General features: G+C 40.0%; 1 protein-coding gene across 1 annotated transcript; it reads left to right on the forward strand.

Moving 5' to 3' along the window:
- The first annotated feature begins 15,177 nt into the window (after nt 1–15,177).
- LOC122087576 (AT-hook motif nuclear-localized protein 23-like) lies at nt 15,178–16,743 on the forward strand. The gene has a single exon (XM_042656751.1). The coding sequence runs from the start codon at nt 15,552–15,554 to the stop codon at nt 16,413–16,415; it is 864 nt and encodes a 287-aa protein (XP_042512685.1). The 5' UTR covers nt 15,178–15,551; the 3' UTR covers nt 16,416–16,743.
- Nucleotides 16,744–17,902: the final 1,159 nt, after the last annotated feature.

The following is a 17,902-nucleotide window of genomic DNA, read 5'->3' on the forward strand; positions in this document are numbered from 1 at the left end:
AAACTTGCTGGAATTGCCTCTAGTGTTGCTGATACTACTACAACTTTTGCCCTTATTGGCTAGAAGGAAAAGCATCTCAGATACCTTGAAGCCCAACTTCAACAGATACAATAACCACAACCTCCTTCTTTTGCCTCATCCCATCACCGGCAATAGCAACCTCTTCCAGTAACAGTTCCCAGCTTTGTTCCACAAGATTCGTTTGCTATGTATGCCTCTCCTGGACCACCAGTCGTTTCTTCTCCAAGGACTTTTCTTACTGAAGAACTTAAGGAACTCCAACGACAACATCGTGCTCTTCCCAAAAGAACACGAGCAGCCAGAGGACGTGCTCACAGTAGACTCCCTCCAGCATGGACATCCACTGCTGCCCTGATGGATCTTAGTGATTATGAAGATGAATTCGCAGACGCCCTACCAGCACCGCCTCTATTTACCCCCTATCCTATGCCTGTCCCATATCTTGCACCTCCACCTCCTAAACCACATATGACAACTCCACCAGCCAATTCTCCTACTCCTCCATCATCTACCTGTACGCCTACCCCTCCGCCTAAATCCATCCATACCATCATGTTTCCCTCAGAAAATACTTTATCTAATTTGGACTGAGACATGAGGAAGAGAAACTGACTGGCTTTGAAGAAGAGGGGGTTGAATAGTGGTCTGACGAGGAGAGAGGAAAGGTATCACTTGGTAGAGGGGATCAGATTCCTCAAACTCGAAGAGAGAAGACTTTGGGTCTGAGTCTATGTCAGGAAAATCAATTGCAAATAGGGAGAGGTCTGTAGGTGTTTTATCAAGAGAATATAAAGATTCAAGGTCTGCATCCTGAAGATCTTCAAGGTGAAGAGAGGATAACATATGCATGACCATATCTTTCTTGCGGGACATAAGATAATTTTTGGCGAAATGGCCATCTTTCCCACAGACATAACAAGCAGTGGACTTATTCTTTCCTCTATATTGCTTTTTCCTGAGAAATCTCTATTTTTTCTTTGAAGAATGAAAGGAGAATTTCTTTTTTCTCCGTGGCTCCCATTTCTGATGCTGAGAGAAAGGGGAAAACCTTCTGTGGTGAGAAGTCTTCTTGGTAGCACAATCACAAGATTCTCACCTTTGCACTTAATTTTAAGATAAGAAGTATCACAAGCAGAGGAGACTTTATTAGAACGATCCTGTAAATCTTTCCAGACCTTTTTGATATTGTAAAGCTTATCAAGGGTAGTAAGAGCATAGCTATAAAGAGAACCAATAGTGAATGAAGCCAATGGAATATTCTGGTTCTTCAAAAACTGCTGTGTATCTGTGCCAAAAGGCTCTGGAAGAGAGTTCAAGAAAACTTGCTTCAAGTTTTCATCATCAATACCACCGATTTTATGGAATCGGTCAGTCATTCTGGAGAAATGTTTGTCAAGATCGGATCTAAGCAGAGAACAACACTTCATTTGGAGAAATTCGTCACGGGCCTTTGAAAGATCATTTGAAACAGGGCCAAGAAACTCTTGATAGAGAGTGGTACTAAACTGCCTTTCAATAAGTTGCACAAGTGGCAGTTGTCTGTAAGGGCCAAGAGCTAAATACCATTCCCTAAGTTTTCCTTGGAGTCTTGCAACAAATTTAGACAAGACAGTGACAGTTGAAGCTCCTTCATAAAGTAGTTCAGTATTGATCCATGCATGAAAATTTACAATCCGAGATGCCCATTTATGGACAGGAATATCATCCAGGGTAAAAAATTGCTTGGGGTCCTGATTTTGATATGGGGTAAAAGGTGAAGATAGGACAGGGGGCCGTCTAGGTGTTTCTTTAGGATTCTGGATTTCAGAATCATCATCCATTTCAGAAACATGAGGTGCAGCAGGCTGTGGTCCTTCATTCATGAAAGATGGAAGGGGGTTTGGGATAGTAAGGTTTGTGAGAAAATCAGATAAAGTATTTTCTGAGGGAAACATAATGGTATGGATGGATTTAGGCAGAGGGGTAGGCGTACGGGTAGATGAGGAGAATTGGCTGGTGGAGTTGTCATATGTGGTTTAGGAGGTGGAGGTGCAGGATATGGGACAGGCATAGGATAGAGGGTAAATTAGAGGCGGTGCTGGTAGGGCGTCTGCGAATTCATCTTCATAATCACTAAGATCCATCAGGGCAACAGTGGATGTCCATGCTGGAGGGAGTCTACTGTGAGCACGTCCTCTGGCTGCTCGTGTTCTTTTGGGAAGAGCACGATGTTGTCGTTGGAGTTCCTTAAGTTCTTCAGTAAGAAAAGTCCTTGGAGAAGAAATGACTGGTGGTCCAGGAGAGGCATACATAGCAAACGTATCTTGTGGAACAAAGCTGGGAACTGTTACTGGAAGAGGTTGTTGTTGCCGGTGATGGGATGAGGCAAAAGAAGGAGGCAGTGGTTATTGCATCTGTTGAAGTTGGGTTTGAAGGTATCTGAGATGCTTTTCCTTCTGGCCAATAAGGGTAAAAGCTGCTAAACTCCCTTTTCGGGCTATCACTCTTGTTTGAATTGAACCTGCTGTAGCTAAAGATACAGTCTAGGCCATGCACTTTTGAAAGTAATCTCTACTTATGGTTCCGACTGGCAGAAAAAGACCCTTGAGCATTGTGGGATTTTAAGCTAAGGATGTCGTTTAGCACCCTGTTTGGCTCGGGTTGCTTTGTAGTCAGGTAATATGATCAGGGGGGTTCTTGATCGGCCTCGACTAGCTGTGTCTTTACCAACTCCAGTTTCTCCAGCAAGTGGTGATGGTTTAGATTTGGATTTTACCAAAACCAAAACCCTTGTCTTGAAGCTCTTATGGCCTCACCTTCCTCCTCATTGTTCTCTTCTCCCCGTCGATCTTCTTTTTCCAGATCTTCTTCTTCTTCTTTAGATTATCTCTATGAGTTTTCCTATGTTCCTGATGATCAAGTCATCCCTGCTACACCTACAACGCTTCTTAATCCATATACGATTTTTCCAAAAATACCATCATCGTCTAAATGGACTACTCTTCTTAAACCAAAGAAGACTCCTCCTTTGAAAGAATTTGTCCAAGCCTCTCGCTTTGACTAATTCCAGGTCCCTACTACTGAAAAAGAGCAGCTTTTCACTCTTGAGATACCTTTAGAGCTCATCCCTCAATGGATCCAACAAGGTTATACTCATCTCCACCTCAGAGCCATCAAGTTTGCTCTTTCCTTCCATGGTAGAAAAGGACTCCCAGTGGTCTCTCGAGTTGCCCTACTAGACAGTTGGTTTTTACAGTACCAACATGCCGTGATTGCCACTGTTCAGACAACTTTGAATGCTGGAAGAGTGTTCTTAACTCTGTATCCTAATTTTAATATTCCATTGTCTGACCCTCTTCTCCCCACTGCCTTAAAATTCCAGATCCAAATTACTGGTGTTCCCCAGAATGTTATTGCCAAGGCGGCTACCTTGCACTATCAGATGGCTTATCGCTTGTAAAATCATGCATTTGATCTTCTCACAGGCCATTCTGAAGATGCATTGTTCATCACTATGGACTCTAACCAAGCCCCTTGCTGTACCTATGTTTCCCGAAAAATATCTAGAAATGAACTCCTTTGTCTCCTTCCCTCTTCTTGGGTTACAACTTATGAACAACAAGTCTCCGCCTCTCAGCCACAGACCCCTCCAGAACCAGTTCGGTCTACAGATCCGGAATATATCACCCATCATATTGGAGAAATAGAAATTCAGTTTCCTCCTCGTAGACCCCGTCCTTCCCCGTTTCCCACCTCCTTTAGGATGCACCAAGAAAAGATTCCTATCAAATCATTTGATTCTAAGGGTGATCCAATCTTCTTCTTTCAAGATCCAGTTACTAGTCATAAATACTTTGACCTTTGCGACTGTGATGATTTTCTACAGGACTCTGAAGATGATTTCTCTCTTTCTCGTCATTCTTCTAGATGAAAGTCTACCCAACATCAGTTACAAGAATGATATAAGGCAGGTGATTCTTCTATTGGTCCCCTCAGTGATGAATCCCGATACCCTTTCTTTGTCAAGTATAGAAATCCTAAGGTTTCTCCCGATCCCTTTCCCTCTACTTGCAAACCTTAGTGTCTAAACACCCTATAAAAATCCAACTTCTTCCCACCTTGTCTATTACCTATATAGTTCTAGGAACACATTTTTCAGGAAAAGACCTCATCATAGGTTTTGATGTCCTTAGCCATCTCCCTCTCCGATGGACTCCTTAAGGCCTTGTCTATAAACAACAGCTTCTTCCCTGGTCCCCTAATTCTAACCTCTTTTTTGTAGGTCCATCTCTCTGTGGAGAAATCAAAGCACACATCCTCACCTCAGCCTTTATGGCAGAACCCTAACTTCTTCATTACACTTCCATTTAAGAAAAATGAAGATGTCAATCCGAAAAAAGCCAGCCATCCAGGTCTAAATCTAGATCATCTTTTATTGGCTATTTAAGAGATTCAGCAACTACAATCTCAAGGTCTTTTGGAACCAACTCTTTCTCCATGGGAAGGCCAAGCATTTTATGCCAACAAAAGAATAGAACAAATCCGCGAAAAGTTGAGAATGGTGATTAATTATCGACCGTTAAACTTCTTTTTGGCTGATGAGAAATTTTCCCGTCCAACTCGTCCGGCTCTGCTTCTCCAGCTAGCCCATGCCACTGTGTTCTCTAAGTTTGATCTTAACGTAGGATTTTGGAAACTTGGAATTGTCCCAGAAGATAGACCAAAGACAACCTTTTGCATTCCAAGCTTTCATATGCAATGGACAGTCATGCCTTTTGATCTCAAAATAGCACCATCTATCTTCTAGAGAGCCATGATGAAGATTTTTGCTCCCATCCAAGACCATGCTCTTATATATATTGATGATATTCTTCTCTTCTCCAAAAATGAAACAGATCATCAGCGACTTCTCCAGCAATTTCATCAAATTGTTCAAGATTATGGTCTCATGCTCTCTCCTAAAAAGATGCAAATTGCCGTCTCTTCTGTTGATTTTCTCGGTGTGACCATCTTCAAAGTGCAATATAATCTCTAGCCCCATATTGCAACCTCATTACAGTTGTTTCCAGATGGCCCTCTCACCAAAACTCAAGTGCAACAATTTCTCGGGATCGCCAATTATATGACAGAGTTTCTTCCAAAACAGAGCACTCATACTTCTCTGCTACACCAGCTTTTGCGTAAAAAAGCTCTTCCATGGTCTGTTGCTCACACATCAGCTATACAAGCGTTAAAGAAGCTTTCTAAGAACCTCCCCAGTCTCCAGATTTCATCCACTGAAAAAAGGATTTTACAAACAGATGCCAGTGATACTCACTAGGGTGCAGTCCTACTTGAAGAACAGACTCCCAACACTACAAGAACTGTTTGCGGATACAAGAGTGGAGCTTTCAAGCCTTCTGAGGCCCATTATCATTCTACCTTCAAAGAAATACTAGCAGTCAAACGTGGCATAGAAAAATTCCAATTTTATCTGATTGGTCATCAGTTCCTCGTTGAACTCGACATGTCCAATTTCGCCCGTATGCTTGAATTTCGACAGAAGATCCTCCTTCATGCACAACTTCTCCGATGGGTGGTTCTCCCAATGGTCTTTTGATGTTAAACACATAAAAGGAAAAGAAAATGTATTGGTAGACTTTCTCTCCCGGCCTACCTCAACCTTTGCCATCATACCTTTACTTTTCCCCATCACCCCTGGAGCCTCTACCTCTACCTCCCAATCTCCACCACCACCTGGTCATAACCTCTATTTTTCCCTTCCTTTAGGCCTTCCCCCAGAAATCATCCAGGATCTTACCCTCAGAAAATTCATTTCTTACAGTAAGACTACAACCATCCAACTTCTCATAATCGCTCTTCGACGTGAAGGATTAGTCTTACCAGGAAGTTCTTTTCACCCTAATTATCTATATCTTACCCTTTTCTCTTTTACCACCTTACAAGAACTCCAAGACCTCCCTCTCATTTACAAATGTATCTTTTGGCACCTCTGTTCAGCTTACACTATTGCCTTAAGCCTCCCTTTAAGCACCATCCACTGGTTTACCACTCGCTGGATGTTTCCCACTCCCGGATGTTCTTGGCCTAACCTAACAATCCTCCACTTCCTGCAACTCTTTGCCCTGATTCCTCAATGGTTCCACCATTTTTCCTCTCACCTTCCACACAAAGATGACCCAAACCCACACTATATTACCTTCATGTTCCACCGGCCTCCTCTCATCCACCAAACCTTTAATGACCAGCAGCAACCCTGCCATTATATCCATTACACTCCTAATTTCCATGTGTTACATATCAGGACTTATGAACTCTATGCCAACTGAGTCCAGTACCAGACCGAATGGAGATCCTTTTTGGCAACCATGTGCACTGTTAATGATGTTCTCCCCACTCAAGTCCCAGCCCCACTTCTCCTCCGACTTGATAATGCATGGGAACTTCACCAAACTGGCAGACTCACGGATCCACGTATTGGTGACTTACTTGATGCCGAAAATGACTGGTTAATAGATACAGCCAGTTGGTACCCAGCCAGTAGTTCCAACAGTACCGATAGTCGTTAATGGTTGGTCCCACACTTATGATGATATCGTTTTGGGTTTTCTTAAAGTTTGTACTATTTTCTTATCTTCTCGCATCTCGAGCATAGTGGGATCCACAGTTGTAATATGTGATGTTGTAATATTTTCTTATCTTCTCGTATCTCGTGTCTATGATCCACATATTGGGATCATAGTGGGATCCAAATTTGTAATATGTTGTAATCCTGACCCTATATAAAGGGTCCCTTGTGTAATGAAACGGATCATTCCGATCCTTGTGTGAAAATCGCCCCCATAATATATATATTCAATACCCAGGGGTATGTAACCAGAGTCATCCTTTGATAAATTATCACTATGAGTCAGACTCAATAGAATTTGATCTATCCTTTTTTTTCTCTATCGTTAAGGTGGAGAACTGAACCAAAAATAGTTTGAATTCTTCCACTCTACATAGGTTTTTTGAACTTTCTTGGTAAAATTGGAAACTGACAACTTTTCAGGGGTTTTCTGTTTTTATCGAACTCATACATTATTGGGTTCTTTATATTTTCAGACTTATAATATGCCTTTGTATATGAGTTTTGTTTATATTTGTTTAGCCCAATCACTTGCCCGTTTATTATACCAATATATATTACATAATAATAGGTATATGTAGGATTTAAACACATCACCTAATTGGAGAACTTTGGTATCCTTGTATGTATGTAATATCAATTTAGTTAGAAAATAAGAACAGAAAGCACTAGATTAAGATATACAGAGTTCAAAATAAATAGAAGGGTAATTTACAACGCCACCCCCTGGAGAATGCCACTATTATAGGAACACCCCCTCTCTTTCACCAAATTAGACTCAGACCCCTACCGTCAGTCTCCGTTAAAGAATATACTATATATGCTGATGTCAACTATTATATTTTATTTTAAATACCAAAATGCCCTTACTAAACTAAACGTAAAATACCTAAAATGTCTATGTAATAAGCCCCTCCAGGAACTTGCGGCGAGGAGGTGACCCATGATGGTGGCATCGTTGGAGAGGCCGACGGTGACGATGAAGGCATGGGCATGTTTGTTTCCATCACCGGTAACAACGGCATCAGCGACGGACGGTGACAACAGGCTCGCGGCAACCAGTAGCAGACTTAATCAAGTCTTTGAGTTGCAACCAGTTCTGAATTTGAGTTGCAACCAGTTCTCCGGTGAAATCCCACCTGAGTTCTTTGGTCTTGACAAGCTCGGCATTCTGGACTTTTTTTTTTTAAAACACACAAGTTGGCCTCACGGTTCAGACTTCTCTGTGTGTGTGTGTGTGTGAGAGAGAGAGAGAGAGAGAGAATCTTGTCCACGACACTTGAGGTTTCGAACACCGTCGATCCTCTGAATTCGCTCTAGAGACACGCTCGTCCTGGCTATCCGATAGGAGCATGATACTCGCCACGGGATTTCTCTCCCACTGATCTTCCAGCACCTCAGCGGCTTTCCTCAGAGCTTCTCCAACGCTGGTACCCTGCCCAGCGACGAGCAGGTCGATGATTCGCCGCGTCGAGCGCTGGCCCTGAGCCGTCATCCTTCTCAGCGGCAACAACCTCTTGGAGCACGCCGAGAAGGCAATGATGGAGAGCCGATAAGAAGAGCCAAGCGATGATATCACAAGCCGCATGGCACGCTTCAGCATCTGCAATTTGGCACGGGTCATGCTTCCGCTGACATCCAACACAGTGACCAGATCGATCGATGCAAGGCGAGAGGGATGGAGCAGTCCGACGCCAGCTTCTACCATTTGTGTCCTATGGCTTTCTTTCTCAGAAGCTAAAGACTCTAACTTCTTCAATGTCTTCAATTGTAGCCGAGGAACCCAGAGATCTTGAACCAGTTTAAGGATATGGGTCTTGTTGAGAGGAGATTTCGGGGTTGGGATCTGATCGACGCCTTTGGTGGTGCACCAGGCCTGGATTAGTCGCCGAAGAGTATGGTTTGGAGTTAAAGAAGAGTCTAAAGGAAGTGGCTGCTTTGTGACGGGACATGTCGTGTTTTTCCCCGACGACAACCATTGTTCGATGCTCTCTCGGTCGCTGTCGTGCTAGTGCATCCCGGGGGTGGAGGGGCCTTCACCTTTAATGCCACCACGTAAGTCTCGGGACTCCAGCCAACTGAGACCACTGCGACTCCACCGGAGAAGAAGCTAGAACCACCGACAGCTGCTATTGCGGACGGTCGGTGCGAAGTAACTTAGGTACAATATGTTTTATTATTTATTTTAATTAAAAGGGTAAAAATGTCATTTTAAATCCTTACTTAATGGAGACTGACGGTAGGGGGTCTGAGTCTAATTTGGTGAAAGAGAGGGGGTGTTCTTATAATATTGACATTCTCCAGGGGGTGGCGCTGTAAATTACCCTAAATAGAATTATCTAAACATGTTGAATGAACAAATATTTATTTTATATGCAGTCAAACGTGTAAAGAACTTCAAAACATTCTTTTTTTCTTTTTCTAAAAATATTTAATAATAAAATTCTAATTTAGTTTTTTTCCCTGATATATTGCACTAAATCTAACATTGGCTTGTTGAAACTTTATTATGGTAATACCATAAAAAATAAGTGAGCTTCATGTTTCATTATTAAAAGTAAAGAAATTCAACAACTATCATTTTCTTATTAATAATTCTTTCATGAAACTGCTTGAGAGACCATGAAATATTTTAGTATTTGACCTTAAATTCTAATTATAAACATAGGCTTTCTATGTCCAAAATTATAGATTATAGAAATGGGGAAGGGGGCTCATCGAATTATTTTGTAATTCTTTTTCTTCTTTAATAAAGAGATGTCTAGTTACTTTCTAATATTTTCTTAAATAAATATGGATAACAGGAAGCTAGACTGAAAAAACAAAGTTACTTTGTGGAAGTGAAACCAAGTTAGTTTGTGATTTTCTACTTTATTAATATAGTGCATAATTTGTTTAAAGACCTTAAACAAGTTCTCATCATTTGAATGATTGAATCGAAGCATCTCCTGAGGTTTAGGCAGTCATATTATCTCCAACCTTCAAATCAAGTAGGAAAGGACATATAATATAAAAGAAAGTAGTTCTTTTCAAATTCATGATCACCACTACTAACAAGTACCCATTTAAAACCCTTGTTTCTTACTTGGATATGTATTTATAATGTTTTATTAATTAGAAATATTGTTTTGGGAGACCATGTTTGCCATTCCTGATCTATTAATAAAGTAGGCAAAATGTTTAGTCAAATTATGAGGTCTTACTATATTTTTATTCTTGCCCCTTAAATCCACAATTATTTAAGGAAGGTGACTAAGTTTTAATAGAGAGTGGATAAAAGATTGTCCTAACAAAGAGGTTTTGTTTTAGTGCGTGAAGCTTGGGGACTAATGACCTGACAATTGAGTGTTTCTATACCTAATAAAAAATAAAATAAAAAAGTACGGAGAAAAGAGAGATAAGAAGAAAGAGACCTCATTTTTTAAAGACCCCTTTGAGGATTTACATGGACAGCCAATATCTAGTGGTAATGTTGAATGATTAAATATTATATTGAAAAATAGCTGTTCTAATGACAAAGGCAAAGTGGGGTCTTCGGACTTGAGCATGGATTAATGATAATTAATTACTTTTTCTATGTCCGAGAACACGGTTTCATTGGTCATCGGTGATATTATCGATGCGATAATCATGTCAATTTTTTTAATTTTAAAAAGAACAAGGTGACAAATTAGCTTAATTCTTTATTTACTAAGGGTGCTCTTGCCTGCAAAAATGACAATGAGTTCTGTGCTATAAAGTATTCTAAGTGGTTAAAATTGGAAGAGGATAAACATGAATATTCGTTATACCTGGTGGCAATTCAAGGATATTAATCACTGTTCAATAATTCATTATAAACTAGGAAAAAAATATTTATCTCTTAATCATTATTTTAATACTCTCCAATATTTAGCTATTTAAAAGGCAATGCTAATATAAATAGGGTCAAAGAGTTCGAAAGAAACCAAAAAAAAAAAAAAAAAAGGTGAATATGCAACTGTCATGTAAACTTTTTCTCACAAATTTTTTTTTTTCTTCTCATTTAATAACATGCATGGGCTTATTGTATATGAATCAACAATCAACAAAACGTCTCTCCCTTAAGCATATATGATGCCAATATAAGAGAACAACTATTCCATTTCTCTTTTTTCCTTTTTATATATATGATGACATATTTTTTATAATCACACACAATAAATACAAAATATATATATATATATGTAAAATATATACGGATATAAATTGAAGGGAAATAATTAAAAAAAAAAAACAATTATCCTTATTTAGTTGCAAGCAAGGTTAGTTTATTTATATACAAAGGTACAAAAGCAGTTCTTATCTAGATCTAAATTATATAATTCCACAATCCGCCACATATGATCTTAGGATTGGGGAATTTTTGGTTTCAAATACTCTGTACTACAAGCATACTGTCCATTATCGAATTTCAAATATAGTTGAGAGTCGAATTTCAAATATAGTTGAGAGAGAGAGAGAGAGAGAGAGAGAGAGAGAGAAAGGGGGTGGGGGGAGGGGGGAGGGTGATAGTGACGGGTGATGTGTACTATTGTGATATGGTGAGGGTGAGGGTGAGGGTGAGGGTGATGGGGAGCGTGATGGTGAGGGTGGGTTGGTGGTTTGGACTTTTAAGAACAGGGAAGACATTGGATTGGACGGGATTTACAAACAACAAAATAGTCGCATGCTTGACACTTTGTTGTGTTTTGTTTTACTTTTAGTTTTTTTGATGGTGTTGGGTGGCCTTTCGCTGGCTTTTCTTTAGATTCACTTTCATGAGTCTTTTGAGAGAGAGAGAGAGAGAGAGAGAGAGAGAGAGAGAGAGAGAGAGGTGTACCTGCATGCGGTGGTGGTACGTGTGATGCCCTAAAATTCGGGGAGCGTTTTCTTGCAATGGTGGGAGGGGGAGGGGAGGGGACTTGGGGACAAGGGGAAGCTTTTACCACCGGCCCAACAACCCATATTTTATAACTTTAACCTTTAGCGGAACCCAACCCAACCAAAAGCATGGCTCAACCTAAAGGACTTCACCCTCGCCTCTCCTTACTGTCCTATTGCCTGCCCACGCAAATATACATAATTCTGCATTCTGAAGAGAGATTATGGGCCCCAAGTGCGCCCGGGTTTTGGGGGCGAAGGCAAAGAGAGGAAGGGGAAAGGGAAGGGGAAGGGGGAGAGTTTGACCAATTCCCGATGAAAGCGACTGCTGCCTCGTGGCCGACAGCTATACGATAGCCCTTCCCTCTGTTTCTTCTTTGACTTCCACACCCACACGTGATCTCTCTTTCTTCTCTTTCTTCTCTTTCTTCTCTTCCCTTATTACCTTCTCATCTCCTTTGTGTGTGTGAGAGAGAGAGAGAGAGAGAGAGATGTGGGTAAGTATAAGATTAGTTGGATCGTCTCATCGTCCTGATCCGATCCTGACAGTAATAATTCAGTAGTGATGGATGATGGAATCGAATATAACACTCCTTTTATTTCAATTAGTTGACCTTTGACTCTCTCTCTCCCTTCCCTGGCATCAAATAGATTTTATTATCCACGTAGACTCGAATCTCTCCAGTTCCAATTTTTCCAGGGAAAACATGGCTTGTTTCACGGGGTGGATCAAATTCAAGACCAGTCTGCCCTTCTAGACTGGTCTTGACGGATTCAAACTCTTTTCACAAGACTTCTCCCAAACCTATTCTCACAGAACCGGCTTGTTTCATGGGTGGAGCTAGAACCCTATCCTATATATTTTTTTTTTCTAAGGTGATGAGAATGTCCTCATCTGTAGATCTTGTACCCTGCAACAGTGAGATTTGAATTCTCTTACTAAGAAAGCCCTGGACCTCGAGAGATGAGATGGGAAGGAAAGTCTGACTCTCTGATTCTGATTCTCTCCCTCTCAGAGAGATCTAGATTCGGTGATGATGTATGTTCAACACCGTACTTTCTTTAGGTCACCATGGTCGTAGATACATGGCATTTAAGGCGATGATAGGACCTTTGGGTCAGAACAAGAACATTTCCATCAATTTTGCTATGAACGTTGACTGGTCCTTTTATCTCCACAACGTGGCATAGAGAACCAGGATCTAGGATCTGGCTTGGACCATATAGATAGTACAGATGAGAGAGTCCCGGATCAGCTTTTGCTTCTATAAATGTTTTTGGACTTAAGCTACTATATTTAGATGATCTGAACATAAATATAATACAACATAATTGTACCTAGATCTATAGTGCTTGAAGAAAAAAATTTCAATTTCATCGTCTTTTTCCACTTGTCGGTTTTGTCAATTCCCTTGTCTATAAAATCACTAAAGTTGACAATTAATAGGTATTATCATGTTATACAGATTGAGAACAGTTGATGCCTCTTCTATAATGAGTTCAATTGTTAATGCGTGGACTTTCACACATAGTAAAATAAATTTTACATTACTTCTAAAACTGGTGTACTAAAATTTATATTCATGATTTTTATTTGCTAACTAAGGTCAGGTCAGCTTACGTGCACCTCGACTAATTATTGGCGAGATTAGCATAACAATTCACAGTTATAATCTCCACTTAAATCGTAGATGCACGGATAGAATCGAATCTAGAGCCATGCAACTATTCACTTAATCTCTAATTCGCCTTAAAAATCTAGACAAATCTCCACTCACTATAAAACATAAAGCCAACCATGTCTATCAATCAACAGTAATCCATTAATTCACATTTATAAAATAACTGAATGCTAACCAACATAGAAAATAATACACCGAACTCCAATAGGGATTGGGATATGCATGAGAAAATGTTAGAGGTAGACCCTCCCTCTCTCACCTCCTCTTCCACCTAAGTTTTTGAGAGAGAGAGAGAGAGAGAGAGAGAGAGAGAGAGGATTTGACGTTTTAGATTGAGTTCTTTGGAACCTTAAGGTTTTTCCACCCACTTGCTTTCGCGTCCTAATAAACAAAGGAGCTAATTGGGCCAAACAAGCAAGACACCCACCCAATATATCTCTGACAGTCATAGGTTGGACGGTGGGTCCCACTTACACGTGTGATAGGGGCCCATACCAGTGGTCCAAATCCTTGCTAACAATCTAACATGCTTATTTGCCCTTCAATATGGCAATAGGCAGACGTTGAATATCTATAGTGACGAGAGGAGATGGGGAAACGGTGAATGATCACTCCTTGTCCTCTCTTTATTTAATTTTAAGTTTTTAAATTCTTAATCAATTTTTCTTCTTTGTTTAATTCTTATGGGTTAGGTAGGTGGTACTCAGGCCAAAGCGAATCAATCCTCTCTCTCTCTCAGACCTTTCAAGCGCTTCTATTTTGAGTTCTAACCAACCACTGTGAATGCTTCTCTCTAGGTCTTGCTTTTTAGACTTCACAGCCATTTTTTTTTTCTTTGTTCTTTATACTAATTATTTGAAAAAATATATATATATATATATATGTGTGTATGTGAATATATTATGCTTTTTCTTTTGAAATTGCTGATGGTTTTTGTTTGGATAAATTCACCATGAAATAAATAATTGTTCTTTTTGACCTGAAAGAAAAATTCTTAATTGTGTTTGTGATTTCATTGGTAGAAAAATAAATAAACAAGAATACATAATAAAACCTAACATATATGAAACTGTGCAAATGCTATGGTCAAATGTAAGAATTTTACAACTCGGTTTATCATAATAAAACCTCATCTTGACTCTTCTCAAAATCAGACTGGATTAACCTCTAAAACCCTTATAAGGGCTTATTGGGTCCAACATTCGATTCATGTATTTGTGCCACTAAGACTATGTTCGGATGTCAAGAAAAAAAAAAAAAAGAATTTAAGGAGAAAAATAGGCACACAAATCAATGATTTCTTCATTATGATTTTTATATTTTTATTTATCTAAACATAGCCTGATATCAGAACATGGATTTGGTTAGTTAGGAAAATCGAAGACAAACTGCTTGCTCAATTGATTTGTATCTTGCTAGTAGGGTACAGGATCAGATTAGTTTACAATGGAGTGTTTGACTCTACTAGGAATAGAACTGTTGGTACAACCAAACGATCCCCAAACTTTAGAATTAAAGTAAATTAAACCTCAAGAGATCTTTTATTATCATTTATGAGAGTATGGATTAAGGAAGCCGGGCTTAGTAAGTCGAAGGGTAATGACGGCGGCTGCAGCTGAAATGAAACGCAGAAAGAGAAAGGGCGAGATGGGCTTAAGGTGGGCCAAGGTGGCCGGTCCAGGTTGGGAACAGACGCCAAGAAATGGTCCCCACCCGCCGCAGCTCCACCATCACCCTCCCACTTGTCCCTTCCCCCACGTTTTTGCATTTCGTGAAAACTTTTTGTGAAATCTAAGAAAGACAACGTAGACTACGGAACCAATCAAACAAGTTCCTTCACGTAACACCAGTTTAGGTTAGATTCCCATCCAACGACTCAAACCTATCCCCTTAACCTAACCTGGTCAACTTCCTTAACCATGGTTTTCTAAATGGTTTAAAAGCTTTCCAGAGACCCTAACTCACTCTTACAGTCTTACTATGTCTCTCTCCTTCCCTACTCTCTATAAAAACTAGAATAAAATAAATCTTAATTGAGGTGTTTTTTGTAGAAAGGAGAGAATGGTGGAGCTGCTTCATTTGCTTCTTTATCTCTCTCGTCTTCCTTCCCACCTTCCCTTTCTCTGCACTTGATCTTCTTTGTTTTCTATTCTGTCTAGGGTTTGAGTTCCGGGGCTCTCTTTTCTTCTCTTTCTTTAATCCTCTCTCCACCTTTATTATTAAAAGAAAAAACCAATCCAATCTCTCAGCTTCAGCTCCTATTTCGATTTTCAAACGTCCTATTTTTATTTTTTTAAATAATTATTAGTTTATTTTAAATATTTTTTTCCTAGTTTTCCTGGGTTTCTTTTGATGTGGGTATGGCGGGGTTTGATTTAGGCACAGCATCTCGTTATGTTCATCAGCTTCACCGGCCGGACTTGCACTTGCAGATGCAACAAGAATCTGAAGAAGACAACAATAGAGGTCAGTTCTCCGGCGACGGTGATGATACAAACCACCATGGACTGGAGCTCGTCTCAGCCAACAGCGGCGGTACTGGCGATCTCGTGGGTCGTCGGCCCAGAGGTCGACCACCTGGTTCGAAGAACAAGCCGAAACCACCGGTAATTATCACCAGAGAGAGTGCAAACACGCTTCGTGCACATATCTTGGAAGTCGGCAACGGTTGTGATGTCTTTGATTGCGTGGCGACCTATGCCAGGCGCAGGCAGCGTGGGATCTGTATTTTGAGTGGAAGCGGCACTGTTACAAATGTAAGCTTGCGGCAACCGGCGGCAGCGGGGGCGATCGTGACATTACACGGGCGGTTCGAGATATTATCGCTGTCGGGTTCGTTCTTGCCGCCACCGGCACCACCAGGTGCGACGAGCTTGACTATATTTTTGGCCGGCGGACAGGGTCAGGTAGTCGGTGGGAATGTCGTGGGTGCACTGATTGCCGCCGGACCGGTAATCGTAATAGCAGCTTCATTCACGAACGTGGCGTATGAGCGGCTACCTTTGGAGGAGGAGGAACAACAGCAGCTTCAGATACAACCGCCGGTTTCACAGTCTTCGGGTGGTGGCGGTGCTGCCAATGAAGGTGGTGGAGGTGGTGGTGTCAACAACCCGTTTCCTGATCCGTCTTCAGGTCTTCCATTCTTCAATTTGCCACTCAACAACATGGGGAATTTACCAGTTGAAGGTTGGGCTGGTAACGCAGCTGGGAGGCCTCCATACTGACCAACTGAACCTGTGATCGATCTCCAATGGAAACTAATTAAGAGGAGGAAAGCTGATCAGAAGACACCAACTACTTCTGCATCATCGAATGGATAGTTAGTTGTTCTTTTTCGGATCAGAAAGGTCAGCAAATTCATGGTTTATCATCATCATCTCTTTTTTCCTCTCTTTCTCATCATGAGACCACTTTTATGTACAATTTAATTAGTTTCTACTTTCAGTTGTTTTTGGTTTTGATTTTCTAGAAATCCTCTCTGGCTGTTATTGTTTCTTGATCTTCATGGAACCTTCTTCTTATTAAGCAAATGGGTTTGAGGATTTGTGGATTTGGGTTTATGGGTTTCATCTGATACATATATATTATTATCATCCATGTGTCTCCTATAGCAAGCAGGTACCTGCTTAATTATATCTGCCACTTTTAATTGCTACAACTGCTCCTCCCTCTGATAAGCACTATTATTAGTGTTAATTAAGTAGTAACAGTTAGTAAGCCAAAACTAACTTCTTCCTTTATTTTTTTTTTTCTCTTCCTCTCTATTTTTTTTTTTTTTAATTAATGTCCATCCAAAAAAAAAAAAAGTTTTTTTTTTTTTTTTTTTTTTTTTTTTTTTTTTGAGATAAAAATAAAAAAATAAAAGTAGATGTTGATCACCTCTAACAAGATGGCATCAGAAACGAGAATTAAATGTTTTTCATGATAGATGAGTTCCAGTCTCATATATCCGTTTAGGGAAATTTCATTAAAGCTCAAATATGGTCTTCCCAGTTCCAGACTTAATCGTTACAAGTTATAATCCACTTGAACTACTCTTTACCTACCAAATTTGGATAGAGCTGTGAAGAAAATCAAAACAGGTGATCTAGATGTACTTGTCTTACTTATATCTTTCCCACTGATCCAACTTTGAAACTGACATACGATAACAACAGAAGAAGAGAGAAATTATTGAGGTATAATTCATCGTAGAATGTCAACCCATTTAGGTATGGACCAAATTGACCCACTCTACACGTTGTCTTTTATCTTTCAATTGCCACTTTTTTCTGTTTTTCTTCAGATTTCTATTTCTCCAAACATATCTATTCATGATTCCAGAACTATAACCCTTTTCCTGAAAAAGAAAAATAAAAAGTCTCACATTTGAAGAATTTGAGCCTAAATATAAAGAATCAATCATCTTTTGAAATTTATATTCATCATATGACAGGAATTCAAACAAAAATGAGTTTACATGATAATGCTCCTTGCCACTTGCTTGTAAATACAAAAATTATTGTATGATTAATCATCCATGCTTCCATAAACCTTCCCAGTGATACTAATGATCATGTGATATTGAGATTGGTGCATATATGTTCAATTAGTCCTGATATCATCAAATAATTAATTAGCATTTATGATTATAAAGAAAATCCGAAGCTAAGTTAGTTTGTCTCAATGCTCCTAAGTGCGCATCTACATCATACTACGAGAATTTAGGGTT

This window comes from Macadamia integrifolia, chromosome 8 (genome assembly GCF_013358625.1).
Source record: "Macadamia integrifolia cultivar HAES 741 chromosome 8, SCU_Mint_v3, whole genome shotgun sequence".
Lineage (NCBI taxonomy): Eukaryota > Viridiplantae > Streptophyta > Magnoliopsida > Proteales > Proteaceae > Macadamia > Macadamia integrifolia.